Source organism: Brienomyrus brachyistius, chromosome 4 (assembly GCF_023856365.1).
Source record: "Brienomyrus brachyistius isolate T26 chromosome 4, BBRACH_0.4, whole genome shotgun sequence".
Classification (NCBI taxonomy): domain Eukaryota; kingdom Metazoa; phylum Chordata; class Actinopteri; order Osteoglossiformes; family Mormyridae; genus Brienomyrus; species Brienomyrus brachyistius.
The window spans coordinates 5483935-5505126 of record NC_064536.1 but is presented as its reverse complement, the minus strand read 5'-3'; the positions used below and the strand labels follow the sequence as shown (position 1 = coordinate 5505126).

At 46.4% G+C, this 21192-nt stretch overlaps 1 protein-coding gene across 4 annotated transcripts in view; it reads left to right on the top strand.

Moving 5' to 3' along the window:
* The first annotated feature begins 10426 nt into the window (after nucleotides 1-10426).
* The window catches only part of LOC125740559 (adenylate cyclase type 1-like), a 31730-nt gene continuing 20964 nt past the window's right edge, over nucleotides 10427-21192 (top strand). Inside the window, exons 1-4 of one of the 4 annotated variants that reach the window (XM_049011830.1) lie at nucleotides 10427-10536; nucleotides 14503-14652; nucleotides 16439-16557; nucleotides 18162-18273. In XM_049011830.1, the coding sequence (XP_048867787.1) occupies nucleotides 10534-10536; nucleotides 14503-14652; nucleotides 16439-16557; nucleotides 18162-18273 (384 nt within the window). In that variant the 5' untranslated portion in view covers nucleotides 10427-10533. Of the gene's footprint in view, nucleotides 10537-11108; nucleotides 12110-13778; nucleotides 14216-14502; nucleotides 14653-16438; nucleotides 16558-18161; nucleotides 18274-21192 lie in introns of those variants that run through there. The other 3 variants (XM_049011828.1, XM_049011829.1, XM_049011833.1) reach the window with 3 other exon arrangements.

The window sequence follows — 21192 nt, the reverse complement described above, 5'->3', positions numbered from 1 at the left end:
GAGGCTTTCTGCTCATTTGGTTAAATTTAAGAGGCAGCAATGGATTGATTCTGAACTCAAGAGAAAAAAAAATGCCCCAAGAGTGACTGAAACATTACAGGTGCATTACGGTATGTCAGGTTCATGAAAATTCATGAGGAACATTTTGCTGGTGATAGAAATGTGACACTTACATTAATTATTTAGTTACAAATTAAGAGAAATGTGACAGAATCGGTACATCTGGACAGGCAATGTGGAAGACAGACGTTTAGGTGAATGCTTGTCTTACTGGAGTGGGGGCCACCATCTGCATTAATTAGACTGGAATGTGATGTGAAAACGTTTGGGAATCACTGGAACACTGCCCCCAGCTGAAAGGTGATTGGCTGCTAGAATCATCAATTCAAAACATACCATTGGCTAACGATAAAGTTGGCCCCCCTGTATGAATTCTAGGTGGGCCACTACCTAGAACTGCCTCTGGGTGAAGCTGCTCATCCCAGCCTTGAAAACGTTCATCCCTGTGTAGAAGTACTGTAAGTATGGCCCTTCCATCCCTTGCCCCGAATGCTGTCTGGCTTCCACCAGCAACGGGTGGTGCGGTCGCCATGACACCCATCAAACACTCACATCCCCCATTTGCTCTGCTCCGGGATCTTTCTGCAAGTAAAGAATTCTCGTCCTCCGGAGTGGGATGCAAATGCACGGCAGTCGGCTTCAACACGGCTGTCGCTAATAATCTTATCCGTGAGGCTTTTATCTTTTACTAGGCAGTAAAAGCCTGTGGCTTATCTGAGCTATTGTTATTGTCGTTATTTACTGTTTGTGTCCAGCATAGCCTCTTATTCAGAGCCACTTATTAAAGGAAGATGAAATTAAAATGATTATAGAGCGACATCTCTCATTATACGGTCGTGTCCATCTGCTTCGGGTGATCACTCGTGCAGTTAGAGTTACGGTGATTCGAAAACGCCAGTCTGCCTTTTCAGGAGAACAATCTGCACCCAATCAGCTGTGCCATTTACCACAACTCATACCACATGTTTGCGAGGGGCTCCTGATGTTTGTGGGGCCCCCTTTTGGCCACAAATAGTCACTACACAAAATATTAAATGAAACCAGCTAGCATTGCTGCGGCCTTCTCGCCCCACTCACTAGCGATTTATTTCATTTGCTAAAACTGTCGGCGTTCAGTGGATGGGGGCGTGGGGGTGCAGAAACAGCACAGCCAGCCCTGCAGCCGATGAAAGGAGTTCAGAATTACCAATTCAGCGGAACTGATTTGTTCATGATCCTATTTTCATGTTATTTCTATGCTCAAAAAATGCCCAGATTCTGTGTAAGCTGTAAAAACAACCTCACCGTCTATGAAGAAGTAAAAATAGTTAATATAGTGTTGGTATCTGAGTGTGGCCGCTCACGTTCGTAACGCCGGCTCCCCGTTTGGGCCCACGGCAGGCTGCTGGTGGTCCCGCGGGCAAGCGCCCCCATCACCAGCGTGCAGCCCTTCTGTTGTTCTCGGCTATTTTTAATTCAGCCCGTTTTCGCTCTGTTCTTTCTCCTCCTGTGGGGGGGGGCACTCCTCCGATCCCACACTTTCTCAGATGCCCACACCCCCCCCCAGCCGGCTGCTCCGTTCCGAGGGACATCAAAGTGCCTCTTCCCGGAAGTTCTCCAAGTTCTCTGGAGCCACACAGAAGCCAGAGCGGCGGGGATTAGGCGTGTGGTCCACCAGGGGAGGGGAGGGGCTCGGGGGGGGGGGGGGGGGGGCGTGAAGAGGCAGACCGCAGACCACCGGCATCATGAACAGCCGGACAGACCACCCGGGGAATCCAGGCGGCCACCAAAACGAAAAGGTCACAAAGGGCTCGCGGTGAGTTTCCTGTGGCACGTCGGCATTCCGGAATCTTCTCCAGAAAGACAGCAGACAGTGTGAGGCTTTGCGATTCCTCGCACGTGTACTCGCTCGGCCCCAGCTGCGTGCGGGGACCTGTGACTGGCGTCGATGTAGTGTCACATTGTGTCCTGGAGGGGGCGTTTGTTATCAGACTGAGGTTTACACACACAACTCACCTGCTTTAGATACCCCAACTGCCCCGGGCGTGATTCTAAGTAGTAGCTAAAAGCAGGAGTCGCGAGCTCGAGTTTGTGGTCAATCACGGCGCTCTGGGAGACACCCCAGTTTGGGCCACCCCCCCCAGACCACAGCGACGGCCCGACTGCCTGCTCAGCGCACTGCAGGGACAGGCGGCAGCCCACATGAAGGAAAACCACAACTCCCAACACTGGCTCGTACTGCCGCTCCCAGTAAGAAAGGACAGTACACTTCTCCGAAAAACAAAAACACGGCAATGGAAATTCCACGTCATGTCTGTGATGTCGCCCCGCTGGGGCGGACCCGCCGACCCCCTCTCAGGTATTTTAGGGGCTGTTATGTGTTGCTTTGCCACAACCACAACATTCCCCGAAACAGAAACATGTGGAATGTAAAGAGAACAGCTCTCAACTAAGACCAAACGGCTTTAAAAACAAAAAAACAAGACCCACGTTCTGCCTTTGATGACAAACATGACTGTCATACTTGCGGCTGACGCAGGCGTTTCGAATCGAAGCCAGATGAAGTGGCGCAAGTAAATGTGGGATCCAATTTTCACTGACTTTTATGGGGGGGGGGGGGCACTGTTTACTGCTCGCGTCACACCTCTCAGTGGCCAGACTGCCTGGCCCGAAGACCGTCACCTGGACAAGACCCCTGAAAACAATCATCCCGGACCAAAAAGGGACCCACAGAGCTTCCAGTTCAGCTGAAGAGCGGCTCAGCCTGCTAGGTTTATTGTTAGCTTCAGCCAGTCAAATAGGTTTTAATTGCAGACTCCCTGCTCCTCATTATCACGTAACAGTGATTTATTATTCACTAGACTTGGTGTCAGTAGGCACTGCAGATTCAAGCAACTTTCATCTTGGCTTTTACTTACAAAAGGTCTTATTGTAGCTGTCACGTTGCAGCATCTGCACATAAACCATACAACACACAGAATAAATACACACACAAATATGTGTGTGCGTGTGCGCATGTGTTTGTTTATATTACATTGTGGGGACCAAATATCCCCCCCAAAGTGATAAAAAAAGTTATTTAGATGTTGTGGGGATCATTTTTCAGTTCCCCACAAAAATCTGTGACGAAAAAACTCAAAAATGTCAATATTTGTTTGGTTATTTACAGTTAAGGTTAGGGCTGGGTAGGGGTTAAGGTCGTCATGTTGGGATTAGTTTTCCCCATAGAAATTAAATGAAGTCCCCACAAAGATATAATGACCTGTGTGTGTGCGGTGTGTGTGTGTGTGTGTGTGTGTTTTAGGGATATCACTGAGGGTTGTATGGTACCTCAATTACACCCAGCCGCACATCCATGGGTGTTCCCATCCAGTTTAGGTACACAGGGGCTCAGCTGGGGCGGATTCAGGAATTCACTGGGAGTCTGAGCTGTGCTCCCTGGGAAGCGGGTGCTAGAAAGTGCACATTAAAAAGTCTGCTTACATTTTGAATCATGGGATTCCTTCGGGATCCTTCTTCCACTGTTCCGGCGACGTCCGTTTCAAGCAGCCGGATCCCTCTGATGCGCTGAGCGCTGCCGTCTACATGCAGTACATGTGGTCACCTGCGGCCATACGCTGGTTTTCATGTACAGAACCAGCCCGACTCTTCTCTGTAAGTAAGATTTGGTTAACCTGGTCTGTCATTTTGTTGTTTTTCTTCCCATTCTGATAAGATGTGGGGGGGGGGTGGGGGAGCTAGTCACCCCAGGGTCCTAAGCAGCCACTTACTTCGCTTATGGCCAGCCCTGCATATTTATATGTGTGTGTGTGTGTGTGTGTGTGTGGGGGGGGTCAGGTATGCATTACATTGTGGGGACATCTGGCCCCAAAACGTGATAAAAATCGGATATTTTTAGGTCGTGGGAAGCATTTTTGTCAGGGAAATTCAATTTCATGAAAATCCATGACTGCAATCAAAAAGCTAAAAATGCCAAAAGGCTCTTGTTTGGTTGCTTATGGTTCAGGTTAGGGCTGGGTTGGGGTTAAGGTCGTCATTGTTGGGATTAGGGGTTTCCCCACAGGAATGAATGGAGAGTCCCCGCAAAGATATAATTACAAACCTCTGTGTGTGTGTGTGTGTGTGTGTGTGTGTATAAGTGTGCTTGAGGGTGACAGACAGAGATTGAGTCTCAGTCTCTCTGCTGTCGGTCAAACCCAACCCCGTCCACAAGGGGAGTGGGTCACTGGAACATGCCCTGCAGTTACTGGGGAAACTGGATGCTCCTTCCTCGTCAGATACCCATGAAGGTCACTGAATATTACCCCCCCCCCCCCCCCGCCCCCCAGCCTGCCTCCCTTTTTTCTGCAGCGATAAGTATAAGTGAAGTGTTTACACACATCGGGGCAGGATTCACACCGCGCCCTCTATCCGCTGGGTTTTAAGGCCGTGCAAGGAGAGGGCGGGCAGTAAACGGTGCAGTGAAGGCAAAAGCACAGGAAAATATGTATCTCAGTGTAACAGACGCAAAGCTACCATCTGCAGATATTACAGCCTTGGCTTGAGCACCATACAGACATCGACTGCTATTCCTCTGGGTCTGAGTGATGCATTTTCATCACAGATGCATAGATGTGTCGCTCAAGTAACAGACCGACCGACAGATTGACTGATCATTCTGATTGGCCGAGGAGAAAAAAAGACACCAGCCCACAGTCTGAATGCCACTTGCGCATTGGTGGGGGAAACACGCAACAACAGGGACTTCACAGGGACCGGCGCCTGCACCTCTTTGCATGCATTGAGGCAACGCCAGACCTTCTTTTGGTGGGATAGCTGGCAGATCTGCAGTTAAGGACAAACTTCCCCATGAAGACTGGCATTTTGGACTGGGGAGGCATGGACTTCCTGACTGAAGGTGAAACCATGTGATCCGCCCATTCGGTCTCCTGCCCCTAATCACCAATAATATAAAAGAAGCTTCTCTTTCCCACCCAGCCCAGACGACATACCCACACTGTGTTACTCCATCTGTAGCTCAGATGTCTGTCCTGTTTTCCTGCACATTACTCCTTTCCTGAAGCTAAAATGTTCCAAATGTTCTTCATTCTCCAAAACCCCAATGAAGCCTCCAATCTGTCCTTTGTGTCGACTGGCATCTGTCTGCCAACCCAACTCCGGAAAAGCCTTAAATATACTTATCCTTTCTTAATAAAAAAAAATATCCAGATGTTTAAACCAGTAATAATCTCAGTAAAAGTCAGTTTTGGGAAAAATCTTCAGGTAGATATTCGTCACGTGCTCCACCGCCCTTTGTAAATGATGAAGGTGAGATAGGCGGTCAGCTACGTGTCAGCTGGGACTCTTCGGATTGGGTCCCGCCTTATCCAACTCATCCCGGATCAAGGTGACAATAAGCTGTCAGGTCCCGGCCATTGTCAAGCTCAAGGTCGTCGTTCCTTGGCTGTCCTGTCACATGAAAAGCATTGTTACTTCTGGGCTACGGATAATCGATCCAGTTATCGACTGACCACTCCTTGTGGGATGGTCTGCCGAAGGCGCAAGATCTGGAGCGAGTGGTTTAGTTTAGTCCAGTGTGTGAGATTCATTCAACATTGGTTGGCTTGAGTGGTTTCCACCAAAGACTTGGGGGGGGGGGGGGGGGGGGAGGCTGAGCCTGGGGACAGTGTGTAGTTCAGCAGGCTAAGCCTTTCTGCCTACGAATGGAAGGTTGAGCCTGGCCTCAGCAGAACATCAACCTCTGTGGACCCTTGAGCGTGGCCCTTAACCCCCAGCTCCATGGGCACCACTGCAGATGGCCCGACCTTCACTGCCAAGCTTGGTCTCACTTACATGTGTGTCACGGAGGGCAAGATGGGGTAGCTGATATCATTATCAATGACATTGTCCTCATGCCATGGTTTGCTTTTGCACATAAATATGGCAGAAGGCCTCAGCGACCAGTGAAAATACTTCAACAAAATTCTCCAAAGAGCAGGAGAGCAAGGAGGTCTGAAGACCTTCGTTACCCTCCTGCTGATTCTCCCTGAGGACCTCGAGCATTTAGCAAGAGTAAACCAAGGGTGGCGAGCAGTCCATGGACCTCCGTTATACATTATGTATGTCTAAGGAGTGTGACCTCACTATGGGGGAAACTCAATCCGCTCGCATTGGCTGCGTCCGCTTCAGGTTCACTGTGCCGCAAGCATATTAGCAAGGCAGTGTTTTTAATCGCAATTCGTGATCACACTATTAAATGCGTTAGAAAAAAGAATCATACATTAAAAGTTATTCAGTAAAATATTTTTAGGATCAAAGTCCTACTCCGAAGTATCTAACCAGGCTTGTGGAAACTGTAGCAGATTGATAATAGCATATAGTGGACTTCCTGATATAATTCAGCAGCGGCGCAATCAAACGTAGATGCACTGTTTAAAGGTCAGTGGTGATTAAAGGTATTTGCAATTCGAACTGAGCTACAGCTTTAAATCCACCTCAGTCGGGCTTAACTGTCAGACGGAAGACAGCTGTTTTTGGGGGCACCTGGGGACTGGATCGAGTGCCGGCAGTGTCCCACTTCCGTGTCCTGGACTTTCATCGAGGGCTCGACTATTTTTAAGCGAGGCTGCGGCCGAGCGGGTCCAGAGGATGCAGCGTGTGGGGTCGGGGGGGCAGGGGGGGGGGGGGGGGCGCTGGCTGCTTTTTGTCATCAATGTCACCAGGTGAAAAGGCCACTAATGAGAATGCTGAAAACACAAAACCAAACCCAAGGGCATGTCTTCCTGTTTTTTTCCCACCCTCTTTCCCTCTCCCCCCCCCCCTCTATTTCTTACCCCTCCCCACCCTAGCCTCTTCTGTCTGCCAGGATTTACACTGTTAGTAAACAAACACCATTAGCTAAAGGAGGATTTCCTCCTTGGCGGCAATCACAGCTGAACGGACAGTGCGGAGTGTTATAAATTGACATGGGCTTAACGCTCACCCCCCCTCCCCCCCCCCAACCCCCCCCCCCCCGCCCCGGCAGGCCGCGGGAACGCCGCGTCATTTCACGTCCCGGAGGATGACAAATTCGCGGCGATAATGAATGGAGGCGCGCGTCCCGGAATTGGAAGTCGCCAGGCGCGGCCACCCTGTTCGCTGGGCGGGGGAACGCCCCACGGATCATCCGGGATCGGTCACGGCTCCCGGTGTGGAGGATAAGCGGAAAACACGCTTTGCTTTCACGCTCGGCCCTCGAAAACATGCTCTGTACTTCTCATTTCACATACCGCTCACTCGCAAAAAGCCAGTTCGCCGAACTGAGAACCTTTCACAGCAGACTGGATTTATAAACATGTAAACAATGATGTCGCTTCAGCCATCAAAGGTTCAAAGAGCATAATAAGCACATTGGATGCTCCAGTACCTGCATGACAGTTACATGATTACATACATCGCTTCTTATCACTGTTATCACGGTAACTAAAAATATCACCTGATTTTTTTTTCGTAATTCATCTGGATACAGTGTTTACTACTAGGCTTACCAGTTTGTAAAGTGTATTTGGTAATTATTGGGTTGACAGATTTCTCACCAAATTCCACCAGTAGTCCCAATCGCGGAGACCTTTGTGATGAGTTGCCTATCCTGCATTTGCAATAAATTGACATCGGTGCAATTATCCCATCGAGCACTAACGTAGACATTCATTTTAAAGATGTACAGGTTAGCAGGAGGACATTATGGCGTCGAGTTAATCCTCTGCGTCTCTGATGGGAAGGTCGTCGGTTCAAACCTGGCCTTGGCGGAATTTTCACATGTCCATGGGCCCATGAGCAAGGCCCTTAACCCCCAGCTCCAGGGGTGTCGCTATGGGGGGGGGGGCTGCCCTTCACTGCCAAGCTGGTTCTTACCTATCTATGTGTCATGGAGAGCAAAATGGGGGAGATGAATAGGGAATTTCCCCACAGGGATCAATAAAATGTCATTATATTGCGTATTATATTATCTATGCGCCTCCCCCTCTAAAAATCATTTAGCTAAATGATCTGGGCTTATTGGTTAGTCTCTTGACCCAAGTCATACTGATTGTCCTCTTGGGCAGATACACCATTGATAAATGTGGCAGATCTAACAGGTGGAAGAAGTGATTTTAGCCTATAGAAAACTAGCAATGTGAAATCTGAAAAAATGACAGATCGTTGTGCCACATCGGCTCCAGCTGTACCCCCCCCACCCCCGTTACTATAGAAACGCAGCCCGTCTGACTTCTGCCGAGCAGCTGAGGATCGCCAGTGGTAGCAGCCTCGCAGGTTATTCACAGCAAAGTTCGCAGGCTGATACGGTTAAATAAGTTTGAGATCGCGACGGGTAGTGAGATTCCCGGCAGCCTGGGAAAATAGACGCCGCGATTCCGGCCTTTACACGATTACCGGAAAAATCGCCAGTTACACGTCAAGATCTTTTGTTGACAAACCATTGAGAGGAGCGGCCTGCATCTTTTGAGAGTCACTTTCCCTATTGATGTTTTTTCACTTAAACACCAGAATATAAATATTTGATTGCGTGTCGAGTTCTGCACACAGCTAGACAGGCGGGATAAAGGATGTTACTGTTTCCGACTGAGTCAGCTAAAGAGCGCCTGCAAATGAATAAAACATAAAGCATCTCACACTTCTTATTTCATTACTCTTTATTAGCCTACGGGATGGGCCTACACCAGTCACCTTTCCCGTTATAAAACAAACACAACACAGACTTACCACTGAGCAAACACGCGCCGGGCTTTACTCTGCCTTAAGTCCTTCTGCATCGCAATCCAATCTACCTCTTTCAAATTGCATTATTAGCTTTAAAGTTTCAGGGATTTAGCTGCCGTCTGGCATCGCTTTTCGTGGTTCCATTAGCTACCGATCAGACATGGTATTGCTCACGCTAGTGACAACTCTCTGTGTTTGCTTTGTGGCTTTGAATTGGGTTGCTGAAGCTGCTGAGAGAATAGATCCGCAAATCCGCAAAAGTGTCTCAAGTGTGCAAACGATGTTTCTCAAAAGACCCTATTAACTGACGAGAAACGCCACCCCCCCCCTGTCTGTCATTGAGATTTGGGACTGACAGCATCAGTAGATTGCCTCCACATGTATACAAATTTACACATAGGCCTAGTTCATCGCGAACATATATAGCTTACCTACATTGCCCTCCTGCGATGTAATTTTAGAAAAAAAATGACTGCAATTTGTGGAAATAAATCTTTTGGATGTGTCCGTTTTGTTTTATATTGTAGGCAAAATTATTGGGAGACATGCCTGGCTGCTACAGGATCTTGCTTTTTGTTTAGTAAAACATTCAGACTGTGTAAGATATTTAGATTGATTTACAGGATTTCAGACAGAGGGAACCGCTCGCTCTAGTTACAGCCGCTTATCCTGGTCAGGGTCGCTTGGGGCCTGGACCCGATACCCAGCAGCACAGGGAACAGGGCTGGGGCGCATTCTGGACAGGATAGTGGTCTGTCGCAGGGTGCATATACCATATACCTTGGAGATCTTACTTAGCCTAACTGAACGCCTTTAGAGTGTGGAAGGAAAGTGGAGCCCCAGGTGGAAGCCTGTCAGAGACGGGGAGAGCATGCAAACTCCACACACACGGAGCAGTAGTGGGATTCAGACCCTCTGGACGCTCTAGAGGCAACGCTGATGTTATATCTTATTCCTGTACTTTATATTTCGGGACTAAAGATATCATAGGCGCAGAATAATGATTTTTTAGAGGATAAATTTCGGATTCACTATATGGGAATTACAACAGTAAGTTGATAGAAATATGATATGAACAATCACTTACACCTTACATTCATATAGGCCTACACAACTATTGAGTGTACTGGTAGATAATAAAAATAAATGTTAAATTACTAGATGTTTTATAAAAATCATTCCATGTAGCCTATTTTTGGGGGGCAAACTATATTTTAGTACGCATATTTATCAGGTATTTTTCCTACGTTTAAAATTTCACACGGGACTCCTAAGACGGTCCGTGCCTTCTTGGTTATTTTGTGCAAATATGCCGAGTATTTCAAAATACGTAGAATAACCATTTATTTTACGCATCAACCCGGAATGTATGTCAGAACGTTTTTGGAAAAAATGTCTTTTGGCCTTTATTATTTTGTTGGCAGCCTAAAATGGCGGCTAATCAAAATAATTTGTGCAAATCATTAAGAGTACAAACTTTGGCTATACAGCGATTGCGCAATGCGTTAACATGCACCGGCCCGCGTGCACATTGCAAATGCGGTGAACCAGGATAAAAGAGCTAAATAGCCCTGGTGAGCTGGAGCGACAGCATGTTTATTTATAGCATAATTCAGCTCCACGGTAAATGGCATTGAATAGACTTATGCAAATGATGAACCCGGATATGCATGCCATGGGATGCAAACCTGTTAATTAGGAGCGCAAGGTGCCACTGCAGAATGGAGAGAAAAAGCCAACGTGTTCTTCATTTGTAAATATGATATCCGCTTTACCATGGTAATCAGAATCCGCGTGACTACCCAGTTTATTTTTAAAACTTAATTACCTTTTCTTTCTACAATACTCTCTTCATTTGTGTAATTGTCTGTGGCATATATTGCAAATATTTGTTTGTACGTTCGTATGATCCATGTTTGTACTGGTAAAGTGATTAAACGGACATCCAGATATGCTTTACGCATGCATCGTCATATTTTGCGGTTGATAAATCGAGCTATTCGCAAGAAAGACCTTTTACAAAGTAGTCAGTAACAAGTCCCAGCGTGACATTGGAAACTGTAAGTGAGTCGCCAGCGTGTCTATTTACTTGACCAAAGGAAAAATGACATTTTTTCAAAGGGCAGTCAGTTGCCTATTGGATGTTTTACTGTAAAGTCACCTGTGTGATCGAACCTCAAAAGTGCAATAGATTTATTTTGTGTATGTGATTTAGAGGCAGGCGTATAATTAATGTTTCAAAACTCATCAGGAATAAAACCATCGCTTTGCGTCATCGCGACGTCGACACTCAAAATATGTGTATGTGTGGCTCCTGACAAATCTTTGCTTTTTCTTGCCATTCTGTTCACTTAGTGAGACGTGCCCTGTATCGCAAGCTTATATCGCGCAGGCGTGATCCAATCTGAGCCCGGCGAAATGCTGCTGGATGTCGAGTAGGATCACCGTCTGCTCTGTTATAATGTAACCCAGTTCTGGGTCGGAGTAAACCGATAAACTGATCTACCTTTGATGCTTTTTTTTGCACGCGAAGAGAAATCGGATGGTGCATGATTGTTCGGTCACTTATCGCAACAAGCGAGGAGATCAACCTGTGGATGCGTGCATCTGTAGATTATACACCGGGGTCGGGGATAACGCGGTCAGCCTTCGAGCCATTAACGCGGAGGGCGATCAGCTGTCGCACCGGTTATTTTTTTATGCCAGCTGAAAACGGGAAAACTGGAAGCGCTAACATCGTTTTATGAATGGCACTGACATGGAGGAAATTCCGTTTCAGAAAGTCAAAACCCGAAGGAAGAAAGGCCACTGCCCCCCCGGGATCCCTCTCAATGCCATCGCCTGCGAGGACGAGTTTGATTGCAAGGAGCTTGAATCGCTGTTCCAAAATTACAACCTAAAACTGGAGCAGACCTCGACCCTGAAAGCCCTAGCAGTGCTGATCATCACGGCATCAACTTTGGCTGTGCTGGAACTGGTCTCCGGTCCCAGCCTGACCATGTCCAAAGGGTCGCATCCGGTCCATTGTATTATATTCGCCTCTTTATTCATTGTCACCAATGTCAAGTATTTGCAGGTGACTCAGCTACAGCAGATCGTCAACCTGACCCTGCTGTTCAGCTTCACTTTTTCGTTCCTGTGCTGCCCGTTCTCCCTCGGAGCTTATGGAGCCGAGCCGCCGGTGTCGCCTGAGCAGGGGATGTGGCAGCTGATGCTGATCACCTTTGTCGCCTATTCCCTCCTGCCCGTGCGAACTCTGCTGGCCGTCCTTTTCGGGATTATGATCGCCATTTCTCACCTTATTGTGACAGCGACGTCGGTCACTGCTAAAAGGCAGAGGTTGTGGAGAACAGTAAGTGCCTTTTACAATACTTTCACCGGGCAGCTCTCAGTGTCCGCCATGCACAGCGCGCTCTTTTCCCGGATAATCGGACCCCCGTTAATTAATTCCATGCACGGTTCAGCACCTAATAATGGACAGCGGAGCCGGGCGTCTCTGTTTCTAGGAAATCGTGTAGATGGGCGAGTGCCCTTCTGTTGTTTTAATAAACCTAATCAATATCGCAGCAACTTCCATAAAGCATATGTTCTGTACGTGCAACGTTAAAACGGCAAAAGATGGAAAAGTTTGTGCTCTCGACTCGTGTTTAGGTCGAAGGTCGCTCTCCCCAGTTATCCGAAAACTAAGGTGTCTAGAAACGGATTTGATCACCAAGATTGAGAATCATTTTTGTAATTCATCAAATTCTCATGCATTTGACGCGATTAAAGATTTTGTTAAGTTTTGTATGGTAAACCCCAATAGAAACAGGAATAGCAATATGTTGTATATATATCCACAGAAATTGTCAGAGAAACTTATACAGGCCTATTGAATTCGTACACAATTATCAGTATTATTCTGTATTAGTCCAAGTTTACTACAAAGTGGTGTCAGATCGCAGTGAACCAGGTAGCCAGCACTGGCTCGCAATCGTGTTCAGCTGTCTAGATAATATAGAGATTGCAATCCAGGATGTGGTTGATAATCAACAAAACATATTGTCCTCTTTAATGAAGCACCGTGGCTTTCATTTTAACGTCATGCTCCAAAATCTAGAAGCTATAGATATAGATAAGCAAGCTACGCTGATTAATATAAAGTTATTGAGAAGTACTCTGCATTTAACCATGAAACCAGTGCACAAAAAAGCGGAGATCCAAGCCGAATGTTTTATCATAGAGAAGCGTATTTTTACAATGGTTACAAGACTAATCTAAATTTATGTAGAAAAATCTGTATCCGAATATTAAATTGTCCACATGAAATCTATTGCTGACACATATATAAATATATACTGTAATTCGAAATAACGTTATTGTTAGAATAGTCTGGTGACTTAATGTGTGCTTTATATTTAATGCAGTTGTAATCGCAGTTTTGAATGACATTTTGCAAACCGGTATGGACATTACAATAACTTCGGAGTTCTTTTAAGAGATGTTCAGAAAACAAATGAGATTTTAAAATGATTGCAGTAGGAATGCAAAATTATAGGCATCGTTTTGCAGTTTTACGGACATTGGGTATTGAATAGCTTACCTGACAAGTCAATTAAAACTAAAATCTGTTCGGTCGTCGAGGCTAAACCACCATTTATTGATACGACATTTTACGGCCAACAGCATTATTACTAATTATCACAAGTGACATTAATAAGCATGGAGTGTTCCCGTTTCAAATGACAAAAAAAAAATTTGAAAATTAAAGTCTACATTGATCTCTTTTGAGTGCTGTAAAAAAGCAGATGTCCGTGGGTGTTATTAGTCTTGTGTCGGGCCCTCACTCGGCGATCTGCAGATGCTGACATAAGCGCTTATGAACGCAGTTCGTTGGTAGGGAAGGCGCAGTCACAACTTTATAAGATTTTACCGATATGCTGGACCTCTGATCAAAATAAGCTGTTAGAGTTAATGACTCTTAGGGTAACCGGAAGTGATGCGCACGTGAGATTCAGCGTTATTTCAAATCCTAACCGATAACCAGTGAGCATTGCCTGTTAGGCTGCGGGATTAGCATTTGGTTTAGTGGTGCCATGTTTGGGTTCTATAGTAGTTTTTCCACTCTAAGAAAGGGTGTTATTTAGCCATTTTAGAGATGCAGTTGACCCCCTTACAAATATCCACTTATGCCCTTGGCCCACTCGTCCCCTGTAATTCCGGATAAAATTGGGTCACAGGAGATGAATTTCCTCTATTGGTTCATTCAGAAATCTCCGGGAAGGTCAACTTCATCGTTCACCTGGTCGGCAACGAGAAATGGCACGCCGTCCGGCTGTGTTTCTGAAGCAGCGCTTCCCAACCTGGGCTCGGCAGAGCCACACCAGGTCCACGTTCTCTATATTATAGAATCGTGGACCTTCTCCAATGGAAAAAAAAACACGTTGTTCTATATAGTTGGATCGACAAGAGAAGCTGGGTGACTGAAACTTTTTGTTACCATAAAACTGAATCCGTCTTATCAGTCCGTCAGATGGCTTACAAGAGCAAGTGAAGAACGTCCATTGGTTGCATTTCTGCATGGGCATCATACCATATGTCATGTCGGTCCTTGTGCACCAACCTGGACTACATGTTTCAATGTTGAAAATGTGCTTTGCATCTCGTAGTGTTCCTGCGCAGTGCCAGTGCCGCAGACGATCGCCGCCGCCTTCTTGGCCGTGTGCGATCTGGGGATCTCAGGCCACCGTTTTCTGTTTTCGACAGCTGGTGGCCAACGTGCTTCTTTTCACGAGTGTCAACCTGTCCGGGCTGTTTGTGAGGATTCTGACGGAGAGAGTCCAGAGGAAAGCATTTCTGCAGGCACGCAACTGCATAGAGGAGAGGCTTCGCATGGAGGATGAGAATGAGAAGCAGGTGGATACACAGCAACACAGTCACACACACATATACAGTGACACGTACACATATACACACACATATACAGTGACAGGTACACATATACACACACATATACAGTGACAAGTACACATATACACACACATATATAGTGACACGTACACATATACACACACATATACAGTGACACATACACATTCACACACATATATAGTGACACGCACACATTCACACACACATATACAGTGACACGTACACATACACACACACATATATAATGACACGTACACATATACACACACATATATAGTGACACGTACACATTCACACACACATATACAGTGACACGCACACATTCACACACACATATACAGTGACACGAACACATACACACACACATATATAGTGACACGTACACATATACACACACATATATAGTGACACGTACACATATACACACACATATAGAGTGACACGTACACATTCACACACACATATACAGTGACACGTACACATAGACACACACATATACAGTGTCACGCACACATTCACACACACACATATACAGTGACGCGTACACGTAGACACACACATATACAGGGTCACGCACACATTCACACACACACATATACAGTGACACGTACACATAGACACACACATATACAGTGTCACGCACACATTCACACACACACATATACAGTGACGCGTACACGTAGACACACACATATACAGTGTCACGCACACATTCACACACACACACACACATATACAGTGACACGCACACATTCACACACACACATATACAGTGACACGTACACATTCACACACACATATACAGTGACGCGTACACATAGACACACACATATACAGTGTCACGCACACATTCACACACACATATACAGTGACACATACACATTCACACACACATATACAGTGACACGCACACATTCACACACACATATACAGTGACACGTACACATTCACACACACATATACAGTGACAGGTACACATTCACACACATATACAGTGACACGTACACATTCACACACACATATACAGTGACGCGTACACATACACACACACATATACAGTGACGCGTACACATACACACACACATATACAGTGACACGTACACATACACACACACATATACAGTGTCATGCACACATTCACACATATACAGTGACACGTACACATATACACACACATATACAGTGACGCGTACACATAGACACACACATATACAGTGACACATACACATATACACACATATATAGTGACACGTACACATAGACACACACATATACAGTGACACGTACACATACACACACACATATACAGTGACACATTCACACACACACACACACACATATATATATATACAATGGCATGCACACATACACACACAGTGACAAGTTTAGCTCTTCTGATTTAACCGACTAACTAGCTATTTTCAGTGGGTAGCGATGGCACCTCTTATCTGGGGTTCGCATGCGCTCCCTGGGCTGCATTGGATCTCTGCACGCATTTCCTCAAAAACACCCCATTAAAGTTTGAAAAACATCCACTTTTACATGCCTTGGCACTGAGACTTATTGACTGTCATCTTCTTTGATTGTGTAGATATAATCTCTTAAGTGCAGCTTATAATTGGAAATAAATTCCCATTTTAAAGATATTAACCAACTTCATACCGCAGCTGGTGGCATCCCTGGAAATGGGGGCGGGGGACAGGGGCTTAAAGTTAGACAACGTGATCATCCATGTCCTTCTTTTAGAAAACAGTGTTCGATTTATTTTTAGGAACGCCTCCTGATGAGCCTGCTCCCCAGAAACGTGGCCATGGAGATGAAAGAGGACTTTCTCAAACCTCCTGAGAGGATCTTTCACAAGATCTACATCCAGAGGCACGACAATGTCAGGTAGGGCCCCCCTGGTAGGGCCCCGCTGGTAGGGCAACCCTAAGTGGGCACTCAGGGGACCGAACAACTCTGCTCCATTGACTGAGGCGTCGATTTGCTCTGCTAAGTGGGCAGTCCTGCAGTTTCCCCTTTCAACTGCTTATTAAAATGCAGCCTGTCTCTCTATGTCAGACAGCCACGAGTTCAAAGCGAGCGAACGTGACCCCCACCACTCCTCCCTCCCCGGCAGAAACACACGGGATACTTCCTCACCCAGGTCACAAAATTTCAGACATCAAATGATCTGTGGATTTTCAATAATGTATTTAACCACAGATATTACCATGAATATGAAATTTGCGTGTAGCTTCTCTGTAAGGGGCAGGGCAGCGTGACACTGTCTAGGGTCTTTGCCTGTCATCATACCCATTGGGGTCCATTATAAAGTCACCCTGCCATTTATGATTAGAAATTAGATTGAATGGAGGCCAAACGGACAGCAAGTGTGTATCCCTAGAAAGCCTAGTCTTAAAAGGACACACCCCCCCATTTTCATTGGCCGATGTAACATCAGGGTCTCGATGACCTGCCGCAACAGCACAGTGGTCTTAAAGGGCTGCAGCGCCATTTTGATTGAACGACGTGGCAGCAGAGCCCACATGCTCCTCGGCTTTGGCACGACGGTCTTAAAGGGGCGCGTCCCCATTTTGATTGGGCCCTCTACGTCAGGGTTCCACGTGCCGAGTCCACACATGATTGCACTGACTATGCTGGTAATTGTGCGGTGAGCAATTATTCTCCTAATTTGAGGAGCAGCTTCATCAGAGCCTCCGCCGTCTTTTTTTTTGGGGGGGGGGGGGGGGGGGGAGGGGAGAGAGAGAATCACGGGCTGCTCGTAGATGAATAATTAACGTGCATTTTCCGAATGTCAACGAAGCATGGAAGCAGCCTCTTTTACGCTGTGATCCTCAACAAGCACAAATATGATCAGTTATACCTTAAGATGTGTGTGTGTGTGTGTGTGTGGGGGGGTCACTTCTGGTGGGGGGAAAAATCAAAACAAAATCATAAAACAAGTTTAATATTAATGTGTTGGCATATATGTATGTCAGGAAGGTTCTTATCGTCGTCACCAATGGCACCAAACAAGAACAATGCAAAAAATATGGGCCGGCTGTTAAAATGGAGGAATCTATCTGGGTTCCTCTGGGCCTGTGTGCTCAACATGGGACGCCTCAGAGATATCGTGCTATTCGTTTGTCCGTTTATTTCTCAGAAATGCCGAGAATTAAACTTTTCCACACGTTTCCCCCCCCCTCTCTAGGGAGGAGGGAGAGCAGCAGTTGATTTTTCATTCTAGCTCTTAATCTCCCACAATTGTCTTGGGTCGTGTCTTTGCTTTGGATGCATTTTCTTTTAACATTCCTGGGTCTGAATGTGTGAAATAGCCACAGTTCGCTGTTAAATAGTTCCTGTTTATAGAGGGACTTTCAAGTAAACTGTTCAAAGCTGCATAAATTTAGCCTGAGTGGTTTTAATGCGATATGATGCCACCCAGCGCGGAGATGCAGGGAGATGCTGTTCTGCGGGTCTATGCTGAGGGTGGGTTGCTGTGCTTCTTCCAGCATCCTGTTTGCCGACATCGTGGGCTTCACCAGCCTGGCATCCCAGTGCACGGCACAGGAACTGGTCAAGCTGCTGAACGAGCTCTTCGGCAAGTTCGACGAGCTCGCCACAGTGAGTGCCAGCGCCAGCCCTTACCTCCACCCACACAGAGGCGGCCTGCTTGCGAGTCCAAGCCGGCGTGTATGAGTTTGAACTTATTAGGACTTAAAAACCTTATTGTTGCAAGCACAACACTGCCGAACAGCACCGAACAACAACACTGCCGAACAACAACACTGCCGAACAACACCGAACAACAACACTGCCAAACAACACCGAACAACAACACTGCCAAACAACACCGAACAACAACACTACCAAACAACACCAAACAGCAACACAACTTCTTGTCTCCTTTTTTCAACAACATGCTCTACACCAGTGGTCTCCAACATTTTTACAGCAATTTTTACAAAGAAAATTGTCTTGGGGAGCTACTGGGTCACAGTGGTATATTTCAGCGACCGGGGGGGGGGGAGGGGAAGCCTTTGGTTTTTTTTGCCAACTGGGGAGAGTGACAGTCCAATTCCGACTAGAAATGTCTGGAAGATTGACTTGATTGTGATTGACTGGTTAGTGACCAATGCTCTACAATCCACTTGAGCTTCAGCAGCCGTATGTGATGCTGACCTATCAGCAGCATTTGACACGGTCAACCACAAAACTCTCCTATCCATCCTTAGGAGTCTTGGCATTGGTGGCCTGGCCTGGCGCTGGCTGGCTTCCTACCTAGAAGGCCGAACATACCAAGTGACATGGAATGGATCCACATCTACTCCACGTTGTCTTTCCACCGGTGTCCCTCAGGGCTCGGTTCTTGGTCCTCTCCTATTCTCCCTCTACACTAAATCTCTTGGCGAAGTTATATCCTCACATGGCTTCTCCTACCACTGCTATGCCGATGACACTCAACTCATCCTCTCCTTCCCTCCCTCAGACACTCATGTCTCCACTAAGATCTCTACATGCTTGGCAGACATCTCATCTTGGATGACCACTCACCAGCTAAAACTCAACACTAGTAAAACTGAGCTGCTTTACATCCCGGCTGACTCATCCCCCCTCCAGGACCTTGCGATCTCTTTCGACAACTCCCTAATCCGTCCTTCGGTTTGTGCTAGAAACCTTGGAGTTACCATAGATGATCGGTTGTCATTTTCCTCACATATCGCCAGTCTTTCTCGCTCTTGTCGGTTTCTCCTCTTTAACATCAGGAGGATACGTCCATTTCTTTCCACTCAGGCTACCCAGATACTCGTCCAGTCCCTCGTCATCTCACGCCTTGACTACTGTAACTCGCTTCTAGCGGGTTTACCACTGAGCGCCATCCGTCCCCTCCAACTGATTCAGAATGCAGCTGCTCGTCTTGTTTTCAACCTTCCCAAGTTCTCCCACACCACTCCTTTGCTGCGCTCCCTCCACTGGCTTCCTGTAGCTGCACGCATCAGATTCAAAACACTGATGCTCGCATACAAAGCCAAAAATTCTCTGGCACCATCCTACCTAAAGGACCTCATCACACCCCGCTCTGCACCACGATCTCTCCGATCCTCCAGCACTGCTCGACTGGTCCCTCCTCCCCTCAAGGCACAAGGAAGACACGCATCTCGGCTCTTCTCTGTCCTGGCACCTAGTTGGTGGAATGAACTCCCCCTAGATGTCCGAACAGCAGAATCCTTGACTGTCTTCAAGCGACGACTCAAAACTTTTCTTTTTCAGAAATACCTGACGTAGAACTTCTGTATTCTTTCTCGACTCTTATTCTGGTGTGTGTTTAAAAAAAAAAAAAAAAATCTACACTACTCAATGGAGTTCTCAGAGATAGTATTCATAGCTTGGGTCCTTATTGAGCTAGCATTGGAAATTCATTGCAGAGTCTCAAAGCACTTATGTAAGTCGCTCTGGCTAAGGGCGTCTGCCAAATCCTGTAAATGTAAATGTAAATGTAGTTATTCAAAGTGGATGCACTGTTCTTCCCATGGGAATCAAAGTAACAGGAAGGGAAGACCGAACACTACAATTACAGCAGTCCCACTGTGTCGTTTGTAGCCATGTGGGAACTTTGGTCGCTGGGGTGGGGCTGGGCTGGGGGTGGAGTTTTGGGGGGGAGTAGAGTAGAGGCTCTTACAGATCATAGCACCCAAGTCACTTTCCAATTAGTGGCAGCTCCACAAAACAAATATTACCATCAATTAAATAATTAGGAGGTGGACTGGAACGTGACCTAGTGGTCCTAGTGCACCTGAGTTTTCCAGTCCAGTGACTCCTGGCTCGCTTCCCTCATGGGAACGAGATCTGCCTCCATCGCCGTCCACTTTGTCTTCTCTCATCAGTGCACTGACTGAGGCTTTCAGCATGCTGTGTTTCATTACCCCTTGAATGACCTTCTTCTGCTCACTTTTTGCCAACATCCGAAGGCTTCGTGGACGGTTCCCTTTACTATATTCCTCTTTGCTTTACAGACTAGTCACTAATTAACTAACAGCTTTAGTTAATCTTTTTTGATAGTCAACCATAGCTCCACTTCCGCTTCTAAAGTTCAGCATCAGTTGAGCTTTTTGTTGCACCTGCTGTGAATGCTGCTTTATTTTCTATTTTGTGGTGCTGACTATAGTGCTGAGCTGAGGTCATAATCCAGCCCAACTGTACAGCTTGCACATACCTCCGGTCTTCATGATTCTTTTTTTTTTTTTGAATTTCCATGCAATTCAGATGGGCTGTGAACTGTAAACGGCCCTTATGGTGAGAATGTGGGCAGAACAGTATATTTCTGTGATTTCCCACAATGCACTGCATTTCACTGTGCTTTCTTCGAGTTTCACTGCGTTTGTTTTCTTGGAATGGGCTGAGGATCACTGCCACCACATCTCCACGACCTCTTATTTATGATGGATAAAAGCTATGCTGGTAAACGGTTATCTTTTACATATGTCGTCATGGAAAATGAAACATTTTTCTGCAGTTTTATAAAAAGCAAAGCGCTTCAGTGAT